Here is a 15,357-nt window from a genome sequence, read left to right as displayed (position 1 = left end):
GGATCACACGGGCAAAGCCTTTTATTTTGAATTAGCCTCGCTCTCTTCACCTTGGACTTCAGAACCAAACAAGTAAATACAACAAGCATCCTTACTAGTAGTACTACTGTAATCAATACACAAAATGCAAGAACAACAATCCATCTTCCAAAAGGATCCAGCTCTCAAGGAAACCATGATTAGCAAGAGCATTGACACACAAAAAATTGCCTATTGTCCATACTCTAAGTTTCATGTAGGAGCTTGCATTCTAGGAGACGATGGACAACTTTATACTGGCTGCAATGTTGAAAACCAAAGTTATGGCCTCACCATCTGTGCTGAAAGATGTGCTGTCATGAAGATGGTCTCCAACAATTGTCATTGTATCAAGGGTATTGTTGTTTCTACAAACATTGGAGTTACACCTTGTGGTGCTTGTAGACAAGTTCTCCAAGAATTTGTTGATGATAAGACTAATGACTTCCCTGTTTTAATTGTCAATTCGGAAACTAATGAAGTTTTGGAAAGCAGTATGAAGGCATTGTTACCTTCTGCTGTTGATCTTCACTTCTTGAAGCATTAAACCTTGTACTTTATTTCTATTTGTTGTTGTTAAAACGAACATGAATCACATATACTATGAAACAAGTTGTTTGCGTTTGTGATGATTTAATTCTTCTCTCTGATGAAGGAACAATTGTTGTTGCTCAAAATTCAAAATTTTGTTGATGAAAAAAATGGCCCAAGACAAGAAGAGAAAAGCGGACGAGTTGCCTGTCGATGAGGAAGTTGTCGTAGTTGAACAACAAGAAAACAATGAATCTAAAAAGAAGAAGGTTTTTAGAGAAAAGGAAAGACCTGCTGTTAAAGAAAATGTAAAAACAGATTCCGGTCTTGTGGAAATGGATGAACAACAAAAGAAACAACTCTCAAATATTGTTTGTGAATTCTTTGATTCTAACAAGTCTGTCTTTTATCGTACATTGACCCTTGTTAGTTTCATCTCTCGTCTTGAACACACACCAACTTTTTGGAATTTCATCAGAACACAATTTAGCCACGACGAATACAGAAAGAAGAAGCCTCAATTCACAACAATTTGTGAAGACCAAATCAAACAAGTTGCTCCTAAATTCTCGAAATTCTTTAGAGACGAAGAAACAATAAGAAAACTCTTTCCAGAAGAGTTTGACTACAATGTCTTCTTTGTGAAAAGGAGAGCCGTCATGACATACCCACTTTATAATTATGGTGGAATTTATCAAACACATATGGCACTTTCTAATGGAAGTGATTTCCTATCAGGGGAACAAGAAGTGAAACAAACAACCCAAACAGAAATGGAAAAATTAATAGAGAAACAACTTTTCGATAGAGCCTATCACCTTGTAAATGGATATGATACTAAATTGAGAGGATTTGTAATGGGTGTTGAAAATGTTAAAATTTTGGAAGAAGGATCAGTGATACAGTTTGATACTAACCCATCCGTTTCAGCAGTAACTATTGCAGCAACATTTATCTTGTTTTCACCAACATACGGAACAATTTTGAGAGGTACAATCACAAATGTTAATTATAACACTAGAAGAGTTTTTTGTAAAGTGCTCAACATGTTCAATGCCTCTGTTTTTATTCCAAATGAAAAACTTTTACATGAACTGGTGGCAGGACAAACTATTCAATTCACAACAACATGGTGTGGAGCTAAACAAGGAGAACTTAGTATTGATGGTGAAATGAAACAAACTGATGGTATTGTACAAGAACAAAAAACTCAAGAAGAACCTAAGACTGTTGAAGAGGAATTCCAATTCGATGAAACAGAACTTCCATTCAATTAAATTAAATTATATTTTTTTTGAAATTTAAATTGGATGAATATATTAAGGACTAAAGTCGAAAATAATTTTCAATTAAAACAACTGAAGGAGCATACATGAATAGTTTTTTAATAATTTAGTCTTCAATCATTTCTAATTCTTCAGATTTGGACATAATACCCAATCTTCTAATTGCTTCTTCATTGAGGTAAGCACCACCAGATGATGTAGTTTGTTTAAGTGGACGAGGAATTGAAATAGTTGGACCTGCTAACAGGGATGAACTCTCTGTGGTCCACTTTGGGAAAACTCTCTTGTATAAATTCATACAAATAGTATCCTTTGGAAGGACAATATCATCGAATAAACAACGCATATAACCATGAGTACCAACAGCTTCTTTGATAATACCATGTCTACCATATTTAGTATAAACTTCAACTGGTTTGAACCAACGAATATCTTCTGGATTGAAGAACATGTAACGAGCAACAACTTGATTCTTATGAAGTTTGTAAGGGTGACCAGTAAGAATAATCTTCTTAATAACTCTACGGTATGGATCAACACCGTGAACTGTGCCATGACCAACAAAGTCAAGATTTGGTTGATCAAGAGTTTGTGATGGTTCAGTTTGTACAATCATATTGTCAACAAGTGACATGGTATTCTTATTATTCCTTCGGAACATTAAAACAGGTGCAGGTTTAAAGGTTACTGGAGCATACACTGTGGCAATAAGGAAACGATATGGAGCAAAGAATCTTTCGTATTTGTGCTTATCATTTCTAGGATTATGTTCCGAATAAATAGGATTACATTTAAATGTTCTGAAACCAATTTGAATAATAAGTTCATCCTTAGATTTGATTGGATTTTCTTCAACTTCAGCACCAGGTATTGGCTCTTCTTCACCATCATCGTCTTCTTGAGGATGGTATTCAATCATCTTTGTAATATTATCAGATGGATCATAACTTGTTGATTGTTTAACAACAACTGAGTCGTTAGTTCTCTTTACAAGTAAATGGACAAGACTGGTCTTTTGTTCGTGTTTAAGTAAACCAAAGACAATGAGTGGTTCCTTCTTTTGTTGAATAACTTCACACATGTTGGCTGGAACATTAGCAATGTGGAGAGTGATATAATTTTCCCATAAATTGTAATCATTTTCTGGATCAAAACCTTCCAAAGCAAGCTTTTGAGATGTTTGGAAATTCTTAAATCTGAAAATACGTGAATAATCCAATGGTAAATTTTCTTCAGCATCCCATGGTGAAGATCTGAATGATTTCAAACCTCTGTATTTTTGGAAACGGACACGAGCTGGAATATCTAATGGTGTATCAACTTCATCAGGATAATCCATTTCATTCTTCATCTCCTTTCTGGATTTAATGGCACGCATCATTTCAGCAATTCTTTCTTCTTCAGTCATATCTTCATCCATTTCGTCCAAGTTGAAGTGTTTTTCAATATGAGTTTGAGCTTCAGAAGCAATATCAAAATTGAAATCGACACGTCTTTCTTCTTCATCAGCAGCAACAGCTCTGTTGGCTTCATCAATCATTTCATCTTCTTCCTCATCGGATTGGTCTTCTTCAGCATCTTCCAAATGGTCAATAATCCAAGCAGCTTCAGTTGGAGTCATACCCTTTGGAACAACCTTCTTATGGTAAACATAACCAGCTTGTTTTTCAGTAATTTGGTTAGCCAATTCCATTTCATAATCTTCCTTGGTTGGCAAGGTTTGTTCACCATCCATAAGATTTGGTTCAAGAGCAGTTTGAAGAGATTCTTGCTTTTCATCTGGTAACAAGGTTTTTGGTTCATTGGAATCAGCAGTTGTACTCATTTGACTAGTACCAACCTTGTCATCTTCCATTGCATTTGAACTAGAACCTTGTTGTTTCTTCTTTGAGTAAGCATGTGAATTTTCCTTTTCCAAAACAATTTTATCCAATTGATAAGTACCATAATTGACAAGATGGAAAAGTTGATTTGGACTGGCTGGTTTACCACGTAAATATCCACGAATAACAAGTGTACCATTATTACTATTTTCATCTGATAATTCATTGATTTCAGATTGATCCTTCTTGATGAATTCAAGATTTTCCACAATCATGTATGGATGATTTTCTCTCCAATAGATAGTTTTTGGTGTTAATGAATTCAAACGTAACAAAATTTGTTTCATTTCTGTCTTGGTAGTTTCAAAATTGGCAGAATCATCCATACTATTTGTTGTTGAAGTCAATGAAAAGACCTTTTCAAAGTCTGGAATTTCATCCTTCATAATCTTGTTAACAACTTGTTTCACATCATTTTGCTTTTTTTGAGAAATTTGATTCAATCCTTGTAAAACGACAATACTAGATGGTAAACCTTGAGCTCTAAGAAGTGAGAGATTATATTTAGCAGTTGGATGTAAGGATGGTTCTTGATTACCATTGAATTGAATACTTTGAGCTGGAAGAACAAAAATCATAATATCGGAAACTTTAGCAGCATCCAAAACAGATCTAGAATTTGCTTGTTTCACACAGAAGAGAGTAAGTGATTTTTGTTGGAATTCCTTTTGAAGACTATTGAAATGGTTAGTCAATTATCATTTGATTACCTACCGAATTGAACGAACACTAGAAAAATCCAAATCATTCAAATTAATTTTTCCACTTTCAAATTCTTCACTTCTACTCATAATATCAGAAAATACACTTTCAACTTCTCCTTCATCTTTTAATTCGGTTAAAACTCGGAGGAAATTTAAATCATCAACATACCTTGTCCACTCAAAGACATGACAGAGACAATTCTTGGTGGATTGCCACTTCTTCCCAAACGTTGTCTATATAAAATTTGTTGTTTCTTGTTATCCCGAACTTGTTTAGCACGTTGTTTACGTTGAGCTTTGGCGTTTTGATGAGTCTTCTTCATTTGAGATGCTTTGAGACCACCTTCATGTTCAACACGACCTTTACTTTCCTTCTTTAATTGACGCTTACTGATGTGCTTTGATTTGTGTTTTTTATTCTCCTGATGGAGACTTGAACTACGATGATGTGTGCTCATTTTTTTTGAAGTCCAAATTATTTGAATTTTAATTGTTTTTCAATTTCAAATTGACAAGCTTTTAATTGAATTAATAATTATGTTAACAAAAGAATGAATTAAAGTTAATGTTTTATTAAATAAATATTTCTATTATAAAATTTGGCATGTTCTCGATTTCACTGGTTCATTTCGTACAACTGTTTTTGGTTCTTCCATTACCTCGGTCAGTATTTCATGAGTCCACATGTCGAATGTTTTTCCACTGAAACCAGTTTGACCACAAGCCTTGATAAAGACCACCTCTTGATCTTCAGGTGCGGCTTGCTGAGCAATAAGGATAATTGTTTCAATCTTTCTGACAACTTCTTGACCTTTAACAACTTCTCCAAATACAATTTGCTTTCCATCTAGCTCTTTACACTTTGTTACACAAATATTAAATTGACATCCATTACCAGGTTTAACAACACAAGAAACGGATCCAGGATTGTGACATAATTCACTGGAGTCACTATCAAAAGTTTGTCCATAAATGCTTTCAGATCCTTCTCCCTCTACTGCAATTGGGTCGTTTCTTGATGATGCAATTTCCTTTCCATATTGAGCTTGCCACCATCCACTAGCACCTGAATAGACAATATCACCACCCTGAATAAAAGTGGCTTGGAGTGCTTTGTGCATGGTTGCACCCTTAAAATAGAGAGGAATTGAATTTGGAGATAATCCCTTTTCTCCTGTGCACAAACATCTAAAATTCTCTGCTGCCTTAGGGGCTTCTTTCTTATTCAATTTAATTTCAACTCTTCCCAAACTCACAAATTCACTACTGTTATTGCTTAGATAGGATTGTCTTGATGTTTTTGAAAATTCTAAATATACAATAGGGAATAACTCGTTTTCTCTATTTCTATCGAGAAGCATTCTTCTATAACCTCCTGTGTCAAGTTCAAGGATGGATGCTCTTCTTTGTGATGATGGTTTAATTTCTTCCTCGTCATCATTTTTCACTTTGAATGTTTCAGCAGTTGGTGCAAGTGGCCTCTCTGGTGGGTATCTCGACACATCATGATTAGAAGGCCATAATCTTTTGCATTCTCTCTCATATAAATCGACGTACTCAACACCCATGAGTTTCTCTTTTTGTTTGCTAAGTTTTTCACAATCTCTTAGTATCATTCTCCAGAAAGAACAAGTATTTCCAACTCGGATTAATTCTACATAGGTAAGATGAGTAAAGACTCTATACATTATTTTAAAATCATCTTTAAGTGATGAGAAGGTTTTAGGAGGAATGATAGGACTATTAGATACAATTGATTTTCTTCTTATACTACTTTGAGAAACAACTCCATTATTTTCACTATTCACAATAGATAGCGAATTCAATCGAGGAGAAAGAGAATTAGGATGAGAGGTACTCTTTGTTAAGGTTGAACGCTCATTTTCTGCTATTTCTTCCAGTGGAAGTTTTGACTGAGGTGGTTCCTCCTTTGGTACAAGTTGTTGAACAACACTAAGGGGTTTATGATTGTCAATTATGAGAAGATCTTCATCGTTTCCGTATGGATCCTCTTGCGTCATGTTGTTTTTCGGTTGGAGTGTTTTTTTGTTGGTTTAATATGTTGGGCTATGAGTTGCTTGTTGTTGGTTAATTAACGTTTTTGATATCGGTAAACTTTCAAAAGAAATGGGCCTTGTATTGGACAGACTATTACAGAGGATATTTGGTATAATTGTCTTGGAATGGTCTTGTTGTTTTTTGTTTTTCAAGTTTGCACTTGTGGCTGGAATATTATGATAATGGATGGTTTATAATCTTTAATGCCTTGTCTGCTGGAGATTTATGAAGAGAGAGACATTTAGAGAAAGAGATTATCAACCTTTAATTGGTGTCTAAGGGTGTCAACTTTAAGTTCAACAAAGTTTGTCTCATTGGGATGAATATTATCAACACAAATGTATTGTCACTTTGAGTTCAATAATGTTGAAGTATTAGAATTCAGAGGTTGCAGGATCAAATGGTTAAGAGGTTGTAATTCAAAACAGGTTACAAAAGTATCAACCATTTTCAGAATAAAAGTTTATTTAAATATCTAGGAGAGACAATTGTTTGAATATTAATCAATAATCATCTGGGCTTAGCTTTTTTTAATATGTACAATGATGAAGGAAGAGGATGGGAAATAAGGAGCTGTTAATCCATTTGACGTTTGTGGAACCACTTTGTTTTCTCGCTCAGTATCCCCTTATTTTCAAATCCAACAGGAAGACCACCCGAATGATTAATGTAGCTCACTTGATTGGTTGTCCTAAACCGTGTTCGATCAGAATTAGCTCCATCCCTCAGATTGAATTGACTGCTGTTTCTGGCATTCTTCCTTCCTTGAACAGTATCATGAGAGAATCTAACTGGTAGCATATTTCTAGGAGCATTCATTTTATAAGGCATTAATGGTTTTTTAAAAGAAGAACCTGATGAGTTGAGCTGATCGGATGTTCTAGGTACTACAAATGATGATGAGTAGGTTGATTCCGGTCGAAAGTAATCATCCCTTGCTGTTTTTGATGCTCTACTTTCGTGTATCACTCCAAACAACTCTCCATTTTGTCTAATCACTCTCTGCGTGCTTCCTGTTCTACTCCTCTCACTACTGTCTCTTCTTGTTTTTGAGGTCAGCATTTTTTTTTTAAATTCACCTCAACGACAAAACGGCTTTAAATTTACTGTGGCGCCAACCCTAGAAACTTTGAATTAGGACAGATATTGCATTTTTGTACAAAGGTATCCAACATGTTTGGTACAAAATTCCTTTAAATGATAACAAGTGTGATCTACAATTTTTATTCCTTTGAACAACTTTCAAGTGTTATATCCTTAATAAATTTGAGAAGGTGACATTCAAGCTGGCAATATTTTGATAATGAAAGATGGTGAACAGCTCTAAGTACAGAACATGTTCTGTTATACTTTAAAAATAGAATGTTGGGAGAGCTCTCTTCCACTTGTTGATTATTTATTCCTTAATAAGCGACTTGATCTTCAAGTTAAATGTCACTTGACAGTAATATAATACAGCACTATACTCATATTTCTCATAATGATCAATATTATTCGACCTCAAAGAGTTGATTTTTATACATGGAGATCGAGAAACAGCATCTAAAGAATCCCACAAACAAGCATTTTCTCAATATTCCAATGTGAAACCCACAAAAGGGCGCTTGGAGACACCAGTACAATACAATCACAATAAAAAATGTCCTCAACACAAGCAAAGCTTACCAGTCGTTCTGAAAATACTACCTCAGTGAGTGGTGTAACTGGTACTCACTCATTCGATAAGGCTGAAGTCGAAAGTTTTTCTGAATACATTTCCAACGAACTTAGAGAGGATAAGGATGTCAAGTCAAAGCTTCCTATTCACAGTGAAGCTTTGTTTGATAAACTTAAGGATGGTATCATCTTTTGGTAGGTTTTTTTAAACAGAGATGATTTTTTGGTAATTGTTAATAGTAAATTAATTAATATTGCTTCTCCTCAAACTATTGACGAACGTGTCATTAACATGAAGGGAAATTTGAATCCATGGCAACTTAATGAAAACTTGGAATTGGCCATCAACTCTGCTGCTGGTATTGGTTGTAAAACTGTTAACATTACCAGAACCAGTATTCAAGAAGGTCTACCACACATTGTCCTAGGATTATTGTGGCAAGTTCTTAAGAGATGTCTTACTAAGGATATTTCAATCAAGCACCATCCTGAATTGGTTCTCCTCTTGAAGGAAGGTGAATCTTTGGAAAGCTTTATTAAATTACCAACTGAAGAAATTCTTATGAGATGGGTTAACTATCATATGGATAAGAGTGGATCATCAAGAAAAATCACCAACTTTTCATCCGATGTTACAGACTCTGAAATTTATACTCGTCTCTTGAAGCAAATTGCTCCAGAATGTTGTACTTTATCACCATTGAATGAATCTGATATGGAAAAGAGAGCTGATAAGATGTTGAATGAAGCTGCCAAGATTGATTGTAGAAAACTCGTCAAACCACTTGATGTTGTTAAGGGTAATTCAAAGCTCAACCTTGCCTTTGTTGCCAACCTTTTCAACACAAGGCCAGCTCTTGAAGCTCCTAAGGATATGACTGATTATGCAAATCTTTTGGATTTGGATGGTGAAGGTACTAGAGAAGAAAGAGCTTTCACTTTCTGGATTCAAAGTTTGGGAGTTAACGTTGCTAACTTGTTCGATGATTTGCGTGATGGAAGAATGTTTGCTGAAATTTTGGAAAAGATTAAACCAGGATGTCTTGAAGGAAAGAAGATTGAAAAGTATCCAAGAAATGTTTTCCAAGCTGTTGGAAATTGTAATGTTTGTGTTGCTGCTTCTGAACATATTGGTGTTAAGGTCAATAACATTTCAGGAAAGGATATTAATGATGGTAACAAGAAACTTGTTTTGGCTGTCGTCTGGCAATTGATGAAGATTTCACTCCTTGATACTTTGAAAAATCTTGGTGGTGGTAAGGCTGTTAGTGAAGATGACGTTCTCAAATGGGCTAACAAGACTGTTGGTCACACTACTATTTCATCATTTGAAGATTCATCATTGACTGATGGTGTTTTCTTGATCAATTTGTGTCACGCTATTTCACCACAATCTTGTAACCTTGAAATGATTTCTGATGATAAGGAACAAAATGCCAAGTATGCCATTTCAGTTGCCAGAAAGATTGGTGCTGTTGTTTTCTTATTGTGGGAAGATATTGTTGAAGTTAAGAAGAAGATGATTTTAAGTTTTGTTGCTTCCCTCATGCTCCTTTCTCATAAGAAGAAATAAATAAAAAATAATTTCAAAATAATTCAAAAAATCTAATTTTAAAAAATGAGTCAAATATTATCTTCATCAACTTCGGAACAAGTTGATCAGCAACAACAATCGTCATCGACAAGTAAATTATTTGTGGACAGTATTATGAATGCTGCTCTTCACCCAACAGATATGCAACAAATTCATGCTAAGCAAGTAGAAGCTGTCAAGGCTATGAAACATACCAATGAACAATTACAACAAATTAATGATAAATGCTCGATAGAGTTGCCAAATATTCAAAAGGATTTTCAAATTCATCAATTCATGATGAAGGAAATGAAAAGTGATTTGGAATTTATTACAAAGGCTTTAGGTGATATAAGGAGAAAATTAGGAATTAAAGAACCTGAGAGACATGACGATGATGAAGATGATGTCTTGGATTTGGATGATGAAGTATTAACATATTCTCCTGTTGTTCCAACAAAGGTGCAACATGTAAATGCTGAAACGTTACAGGAACACGTTGATGTAACAGCTGATAATGATGATTTGATGGACTATGTTAATTAATCTTTGTAAATATACACACAAATTCAAAATATTCAAGATTTAATTCTTATTGGAAATAATCTTCTCAGAAGGTGGATGAACCAATCACTACCTGTTTATCTTGCTATTTTTACCCCACACATTTCCATGTTTCACTGAACAAATCATGAGGATTGCACATATCAGACCACTTATTGGAACCAATACCATCAATGAGGAGGAGGAAATAAGCAGTGACCAATCATCAAAGACAACTAGTGGATAGAGCATTGACAGCTTTTCTGCCTTGTTAAAATAACATGGTACTGAAATTCCCTTTCTTACTTCTTTCCAAACATTACAATCGAGTGGATATTCATCCTGACTTGTATAATTCTTTCCTCCGTACGACAAAATTCCTCTACACAGTTGACTATCATTACATGAAATATCCAACACTGAACATGTTTTTTGAAAATTGTAATTTCCATAATCGATTATTGTAAACGAAACAACACTGAAAATGAACAATAGGACAATTCCCATGCAAAACAAGGAAAAGCAAATCAATCCTGATGTGATAATGCAACCTAATAGACATTGTTGCGTTGAGTGTTTCTCTGAAAATCTAGAAAGAAATTGATTACCTGTTGTTATTCCTTCTTTTTTCAGTTTCCTATTAATGTATTGCTGTTGAATGTACTTTTCCTCTTCTGTTTCAATTGGGGAGGAACTAAATTGTGAATCAGCCAACACTAGAGCACTTGGTGAGGAATCGTTTGAATATGTTGGACTTTCGTGTATCATATTTTTTTAGCTGATTTGAATTCTCTCAAAAAAGTAGCGAAAGGAAACAAGTAAACCTTATTGATAAAGTTGTTTGTGGAACTCAGCAGAGTGCTTATTTATGAAAATGCACCAAAATAATCTTTCAAGTCCAAAGTGAAACAAAATTTAAACTCTTTTTACTAATTAAGTATATTCAGTGTAATAATCAATAGCACCACTGAAAGCACTGAATGTAGCACAACCTAAAATCATTGGACCAATACCAGCTTTTCTAGCCAGAACAGCACCAGAAATGCAACCAGCCATTAAACTTCCCTTAACATCTTTCTTACCTCTCACCTTCTCCAAACTACATTCAAAGAAACTATATAAAGCACCAACAGCACCAAATGATTTACCCATACTGACACATCTATTCTTTGTTTCTCTAAAGTATTCTCTCACTTTCTCCCTTCCTGTCATTGATTCTTCACGAATAATTTGTTGTGGAGTTTTCATATATGTATTTTCAAGTGTAAAACTGGCACTAATAATACCAAAAGCACCTCCCAAAACTGTACCAGCAACAGCTGCAAAAGCAGATTTAGAAACACATGATTCAGTCATTGTTTCAATAGCTTTCTTAATAGCCAATTGTTTTTGAATTTGTTCCATTGAATCAAATCCTTCCATGAATGGAGATAATGGTAATGGTCTGACAACTCGTTTCTCTGGTGGAATATAATTACTTTTTTGTTCAATCATTTCCTGTAATGTTTGTGGATTTTGATTCATTGGTGGAGCATAAACTGTTGGATTCATAAAATTCATATTATTATTTGGTTGTGGCGAAAATTGATTAGCAGCTTGATTATATATTTGATTCGGATTAAATTGATTATTAAAAGAAGGTGGCATATAATTCATATTAAATGATGATGATGAATTATCCATGAACATATTGTCCTGCATTGGTGATGAAGAATTATTTATGTAAAAATCCGATGACCCTGATGATGATGATGATGGTACATCGTTGGAAAAGTTATTGTTTGGTTGCTGTTGTTGTTGAATGATATCCGGTTGATGTTGGATATTGTTGGCAAATTCCTCCTGCTGGCTGTGATTGTTGTCACTCATTTTTCTTTTATTTACAAAAATTGATTGAATAAATTTATTTTAACTTGAATTAAAAGTTTTGGGTGTTAAAATTTGCCGACACCAGGGATCGAACCAGGGACCTTAAGATCTTCAGTCTTACGCTCTCCCAACTGAGCTATGTCGGCTTCTCGAGTTAGTAGATGAATTTAACCTTTTTGAATGTAAATTTAAATGTAATTATTCTTTTTCATTGAAATAAAACAATGATTCATCGGGTGTATAACTGAGTTCAAAGGTAGACATAGAGAAGAATTTATTTAAGCAGAAATATTCTTCTTGACGAATTGTCTGACCTTTCTAGCAGTGTTTTGAACACCCTTGTATTCAACAGCTTCACCATTCTTGATCAACAAAATAGATGGGAAACCATCAACCTTGTACTTTCTGGCAATACCAGAGAACTTGTCACCATTGATCTTGGCAACCTTGACACCTGACAATTTCATCTTACCGAGCTTCTTCATTTCATTAGCGAATTCCTTAGAATAATAACACCACTATTTGTATTAGTTTCATCAAATATCAAATTTCGAATATTTGTATTCCAATAAAATATTAGAAATATTGAAAGTGTAATAACAACAAGATATTTAGAATTTTCATCCGAATAATTTTTGATAACATACTGGAGCATAGAATTCAACAAGAATATTTTCATTATTCTTAACAAATGATTTAAAGTTATTTCTGTTCAATTCCTTGACACCTGCCATTTTGGCTTGTGGTTTGATGGCAGTGACACCATGCAAGTAGCATACGGCGACGAGCAACACAACGAGGACAGTCAAGATTGATCTTACGTTCATTTTTTTTTGAATATTATAATTGGACTGATGACACCTGACTTGATTGTAATTCTATTTAAATCTGGTATTAGAATGGTTATCTTAATTATTTCTGTAGTTTGACGAAATTTCTGTAGATCAGACATCTCAATAAAATTGTAAAGTTTCAATTCTCAACGGAGATTACAGATATTCAGTCAATTTGTAATAGATGATCAATATCTTCCTAATGATATCTTTGCTTCATGATGTGGCAAGTTATGAATCTTCATTGGAAAAATTGGTTCACAGTTTCCATCACCAAATATGTAAGTGCTGACCACACTTTTAACAATATCTTCTTGTTATCTTTACTCAACAAGGTGCTTAAGGATTTTATAATTGTTAGAAACTGATACGAAACAGAAAGACCAAATGGTCAACAAAATCAAACCTGATACAACCATATAAATCATTCCAGTAACATTCTCTTCCCATGTTTTGATGGTTCAAATTTGAAACCTTGGTTCCTTTTGATAATTTTCCTGTGAACATTCTGTACGGGTATAAGCATCAGAGACGTGCGCTCAAGTTGGCGCCATTACTTGTTGAGCATTTATAGTAGCACATACATCTACGGTTCGCGCTTTTGCTGAGTTTTTGCCAAGGTTTATTTTAACGCTCATTTGAGGTGGTTAATAATTGTGTAGAATAATTGGTTCAATTCAATTTTGAAAAGATGAAAATTCTCCTCTCTCTTCATTTGCTCTTCCTTTCATCATTAGTGCGTCACTTGTGATGAAGGAATATTATTGTGCTGATGAATCATCAGTGGCGACCAGCATCATGACGATTTAAATATAATGATGAGCATTCAATAATGATTCTATTGAGAATAGGACCCTTCAATTTAAATCGACGTACATCTGTGCCACAACATTTTCCAAGCACAAAAAAACAACTCCACACTCAACCTCTCTCTTTGCTACTTACTGTCTTTTTTAACTAAACACAACAAGATGGAATCAACAACAACTAACAGTAATAGCACTTCAACCAATGGTCCACAAATCGTTGATAAGAATTTCAACTTTGTCATAAATGAAAATCTCTCAACACAAGATATTCTCGATCAATATAAGAAACATATTGAAGAAAGAACCTATCACCACTTTGGTTATCCTTACAATTTGAGTTATAATCATGAAGAATTGTCACCATTCTTACGTTATTCAGTTAACAATTTGGGTGATCCTTTTGTTGAATCAAATTATGGTGTTCACTCTAGAGCTTTTGAACAATCTGTTTTGGAATTCTTTGCCAAGTTGTGGAAAATTGGTCCATGTGAAGATAAGGACAATACCAAGAATTGGAGCCATGATGAATATTGGGGATATGTCACAAATTGTGGAACAGAAGGTAATTTGTATGGTATCTTGTTAGGTAGAGAACAATTCCCAGATGCTGTTTTGGTTTCCTCACGTGAATCTCACTACTCTGTATCTAAGGCTGCCAAATTGTACAGAATGCCAGAAATTAGAGTTCCAACACTTTTCACTGGTGAAATTGATTATGCAATCTTTGAACAAGAATTGATTAAGAATAGAGTTGAAACTGAAGATTTATCTATCGGAAAGAAGAAGAGACCAATTGTTATGAACGTTAACATTGGTACAACTGTTAAAGGTGCAGTTGATAACTTGGATACAATTTTGGAAATTTTCAAGAGAACTGGATACACTGAAGATGAATTCTTCATTCACTGTGATGGTGCATTGTTTGCTTTGATTTTGCCATTTATTGAAGAAGCTCTCGAAGTTAACTTTACCAAGCCAATTGGTTCAATTTCAGTTTCTGGTCACAAATTTATGGGTTGTCCAATGCCATGTGGTGTCACAATTACTAGAAAGAGATATGTTGAAACATTGAAGAGTCACATTGATTATCTTAACAGTGTTGATACCACTATCATGGGTTCAAGAAATGGACAAGCTTCTTTATACTTGTGGTTGACTTTGAGAAAGAAGGGAACTGAAGGATTTGCCTCAGATGCCAGAAAGTGTTTAGAAAATGCCAAGTACATGATCAAATTATTGAAAGAAGCCGGAGTTGGATGCTTATTGAACGATCACTCAAATACAATTGTTTTGGAACGACCAATGGATGAGGAATTTGTCAAGAAGTGGCAACTTGCCTGTGAAGGAACTGTTGCTCACTGTATTGTCATGCCTAATGTCAGTAAGCAAAAGATTGAAGACTTTGTAAATGATTATTTGGAATCAAGAAAGTCTCACCCAGCTGACCTCTGTATTGCTAAACATATTGGTCCAGTTCACTGCCTCTGTTCTAAATGTAAAGATATTAACCACCATTAACTTGTAAATATAAACTAAATTATTTCTGTAAAGAAAATGCATTTTCTTTCTTTTGGAATGAAGAATGAAATTATCT

The 15,357-nt window shown here is 34.4% G+C and overlaps 11 protein-coding genes and 1 non-coding gene across 12 annotated transcripts; 5 read left to right on the top strand and 7 right to left on the bottom strand.

Annotated features, from left to right (window-relative positions):
• Positions 1–175: 175 nt before the first annotated feature.
• Positions 176–565, top strand: NAEGRDRAFT_32387 (uncharacterized protein; the record flags this gene model as incomplete). Its single annotated transcript, XM_002679037.1, has 1 exon — positions 176–565. The coding sequence occupies one exon, from the start codon at positions 176–178 to the stop codon at positions 563–565; it is 390 nt and encodes a 129-aa protein (XP_002679083.1).
• Positions 566–719: 154 nt separating this feature from the next.
• NAEGRDRAFT_47843 (uncharacterized protein) lies at positions 720–1,826 on the top strand (the record flags this gene model as incomplete). The annotated part of the gene is made up of 1 exon (XM_002679036.1): positions 720–1,826. The coding sequence occupies one exon, from the start codon at positions 720–722 to the stop codon at positions 1,824–1,826; it is 1,107 nt and encodes a 368-aa protein (XP_002679082.1).
• A 92-nt stretch (positions 1,827–1,918) lies between these two features.
• Positions 1,919–4,880, bottom strand: NAEGRDRAFT_79159 (DUF663 domain-containing protein; the record flags this gene model as incomplete). The annotated part of the gene is made up of 3 exons (XM_002678919.1): positions 1,919–4,393; positions 4,433–4,544; positions 4,592–4,880. 3 exons carry the CDS (start codon positions 4,878–4,880, stop codon positions 1,942–1,944), a joined length of 2,853 nt encoding a protein of 950 aa, XP_002678965.1. The 3' UTR covers positions 1,919–1,941.
• Positions 4,881–4,975: 95 nt separating this feature from the next.
• Positions 4,976–6,471, bottom strand: NAEGRDRAFT_79158 (cyclophilin). Its single transcript, XM_002678918.1, has one exon. The coding sequence runs from the start codon at positions 6,441–6,443 to the stop codon at positions 5,013–5,015; it is 1,431 nt and encodes a 476-aa protein (XP_002678964.1). The 5' UTR covers positions 6,444–6,471; the 3' UTR covers positions 4,976–5,012.
• A 525-nt stretch (positions 6,472–6,996) lies between these two features.
• Positions 6,997–7,542, bottom strand: NAEGRDRAFT_79157 (uncharacterized protein; the record flags this gene model as incomplete). Its single annotated transcript, XM_002678917.1, has 1 exon — positions 6,997–7,542. One exon carries the CDS (start codon positions 7,540–7,542, stop codon positions 7,057–7,059), a length of 486 nt encoding a protein of 161 aa, XP_002678963.1. The 3' UTR covers positions 6,997–7,056.
• A 577-nt stretch (positions 7,543–8,119) lies between these two features.
• Positions 8,120–9,709, top strand: NAEGRDRAFT_65679 (uncharacterized protein; the record flags this gene model as incomplete). The annotated part of the gene is made up of 2 exons (XM_002679035.1): positions 8,120–8,331; positions 8,377–9,709. The coding sequence occupies 2 exons, from the start codon at positions 8,120–8,122 to the stop codon at positions 9,707–9,709; spliced, it is 1,545 nt and encodes a 514-aa protein (XP_002679081.1).
• A 135-nt stretch (positions 9,710–9,844) lies between these two features.
• Positions 9,845–10,255, top strand: NAEGRDRAFT_65678 (uncharacterized protein; the record flags this gene model as incomplete). The annotated part of the gene is made up of 1 exon (XM_002679034.1): positions 9,845–10,255. The coding sequence occupies one exon, from the start codon at positions 9,845–9,847 to the stop codon at positions 10,253–10,255; it is 411 nt and encodes a 136-aa protein (XP_002679080.1).
• Positions 10,256–10,342: 87 nt separating this feature from the next.
• On the bottom strand, positions 10,343–11,020 carry NAEGRDRAFT_65677 (uncharacterized protein; the record flags this gene model as incomplete). The annotated part of the gene is made up of 1 exon (XM_002678916.1): positions 10,343–11,020. One exon carries the CDS (start codon positions 11,018–11,020, stop codon positions 10,343–10,345), a length of 678 nt encoding a protein of 225 aa, XP_002678962.1.
• Positions 11,021–11,200: 180 nt separating this feature from the next.
• Positions 11,201–11,602, bottom strand: NAEGRDRAFT_4182 (uncharacterized protein; the record flags this gene model as incomplete). Its single annotated transcript, XM_002678915.1, has 1 exon — positions 11,201–11,602. A coding segment is annotated over one exon (402 nt), but the record flags the coding sequence as incomplete, so codon positions are not given.
• Positions 11,603–12,194: 592 nt separating this feature from the next.
• NAEGRDRAFT_t216 lies at positions 12,195–12,267 on the bottom strand. Its single transcript has one exon. It is a non-coding gene; the product is annotated as a tRNA-Phe (tRNA).
• Positions 12,268–12,399: 132 nt separating this feature from the next.
• Positions 12,400–12,855, bottom strand: NAEGRDRAFT_32450 (uncharacterized protein; the record flags this gene model as incomplete). The annotated part of the gene is made up of 2 exons (XM_002678914.1): positions 12,400–12,639; positions 12,769–12,855. 2 exons carry the CDS (start codon positions 12,853–12,855, stop codon positions 12,400–12,402), a joined length of 327 nt encoding a protein of 108 aa, XP_002678960.1.
• Positions 12,856–13,925: 1,070 nt separating this feature from the next.
• Positions 13,926–15,310, top strand: NAEGRDRAFT_36109 (uncharacterized protein; the record flags this gene model as incomplete). The annotated part of the gene is made up of 2 exons (XM_002679033.1): positions 13,926–14,513; positions 14,544–15,310. 2 exons carry the CDS (start codon positions 13,926–13,928, stop codon positions 15,279–15,281), a joined length of 1,326 nt encoding a protein of 441 aa, XP_002679079.1. The 3' UTR covers positions 15,282–15,310.
• Between the last annotated feature and the right edge of the window lie 47 nt (positions 15,311–15,357).

Source organism: Naegleria gruberi (assembly GCF_000004985.1).
Source record: "Naegleria gruberi genomic scaffold NAEGRscaffold_15, whole genome shotgun sequence".
Classification (NCBI taxonomy): Eukaryota; Heterolobosea; class Eutetramitea; order Acrasida; family Naegleriidae; genus Naegleria; species Naegleria gruberi.
Note: the sequence above shows the minus strand (reverse complement) of the source record. Positions and strands in the feature narration are given on the sequence as shown.

Bases quoted from the DNA above. Each gene is read 5' to 3' on its own strand.
- NAEGRDRAFT_79158 (XM_002678918.1), bottom strand. From the start codon at position 6,443: ATGACGCAAGAGGATCCATACGGAAACGATGAAGATCTTCTCATAATT.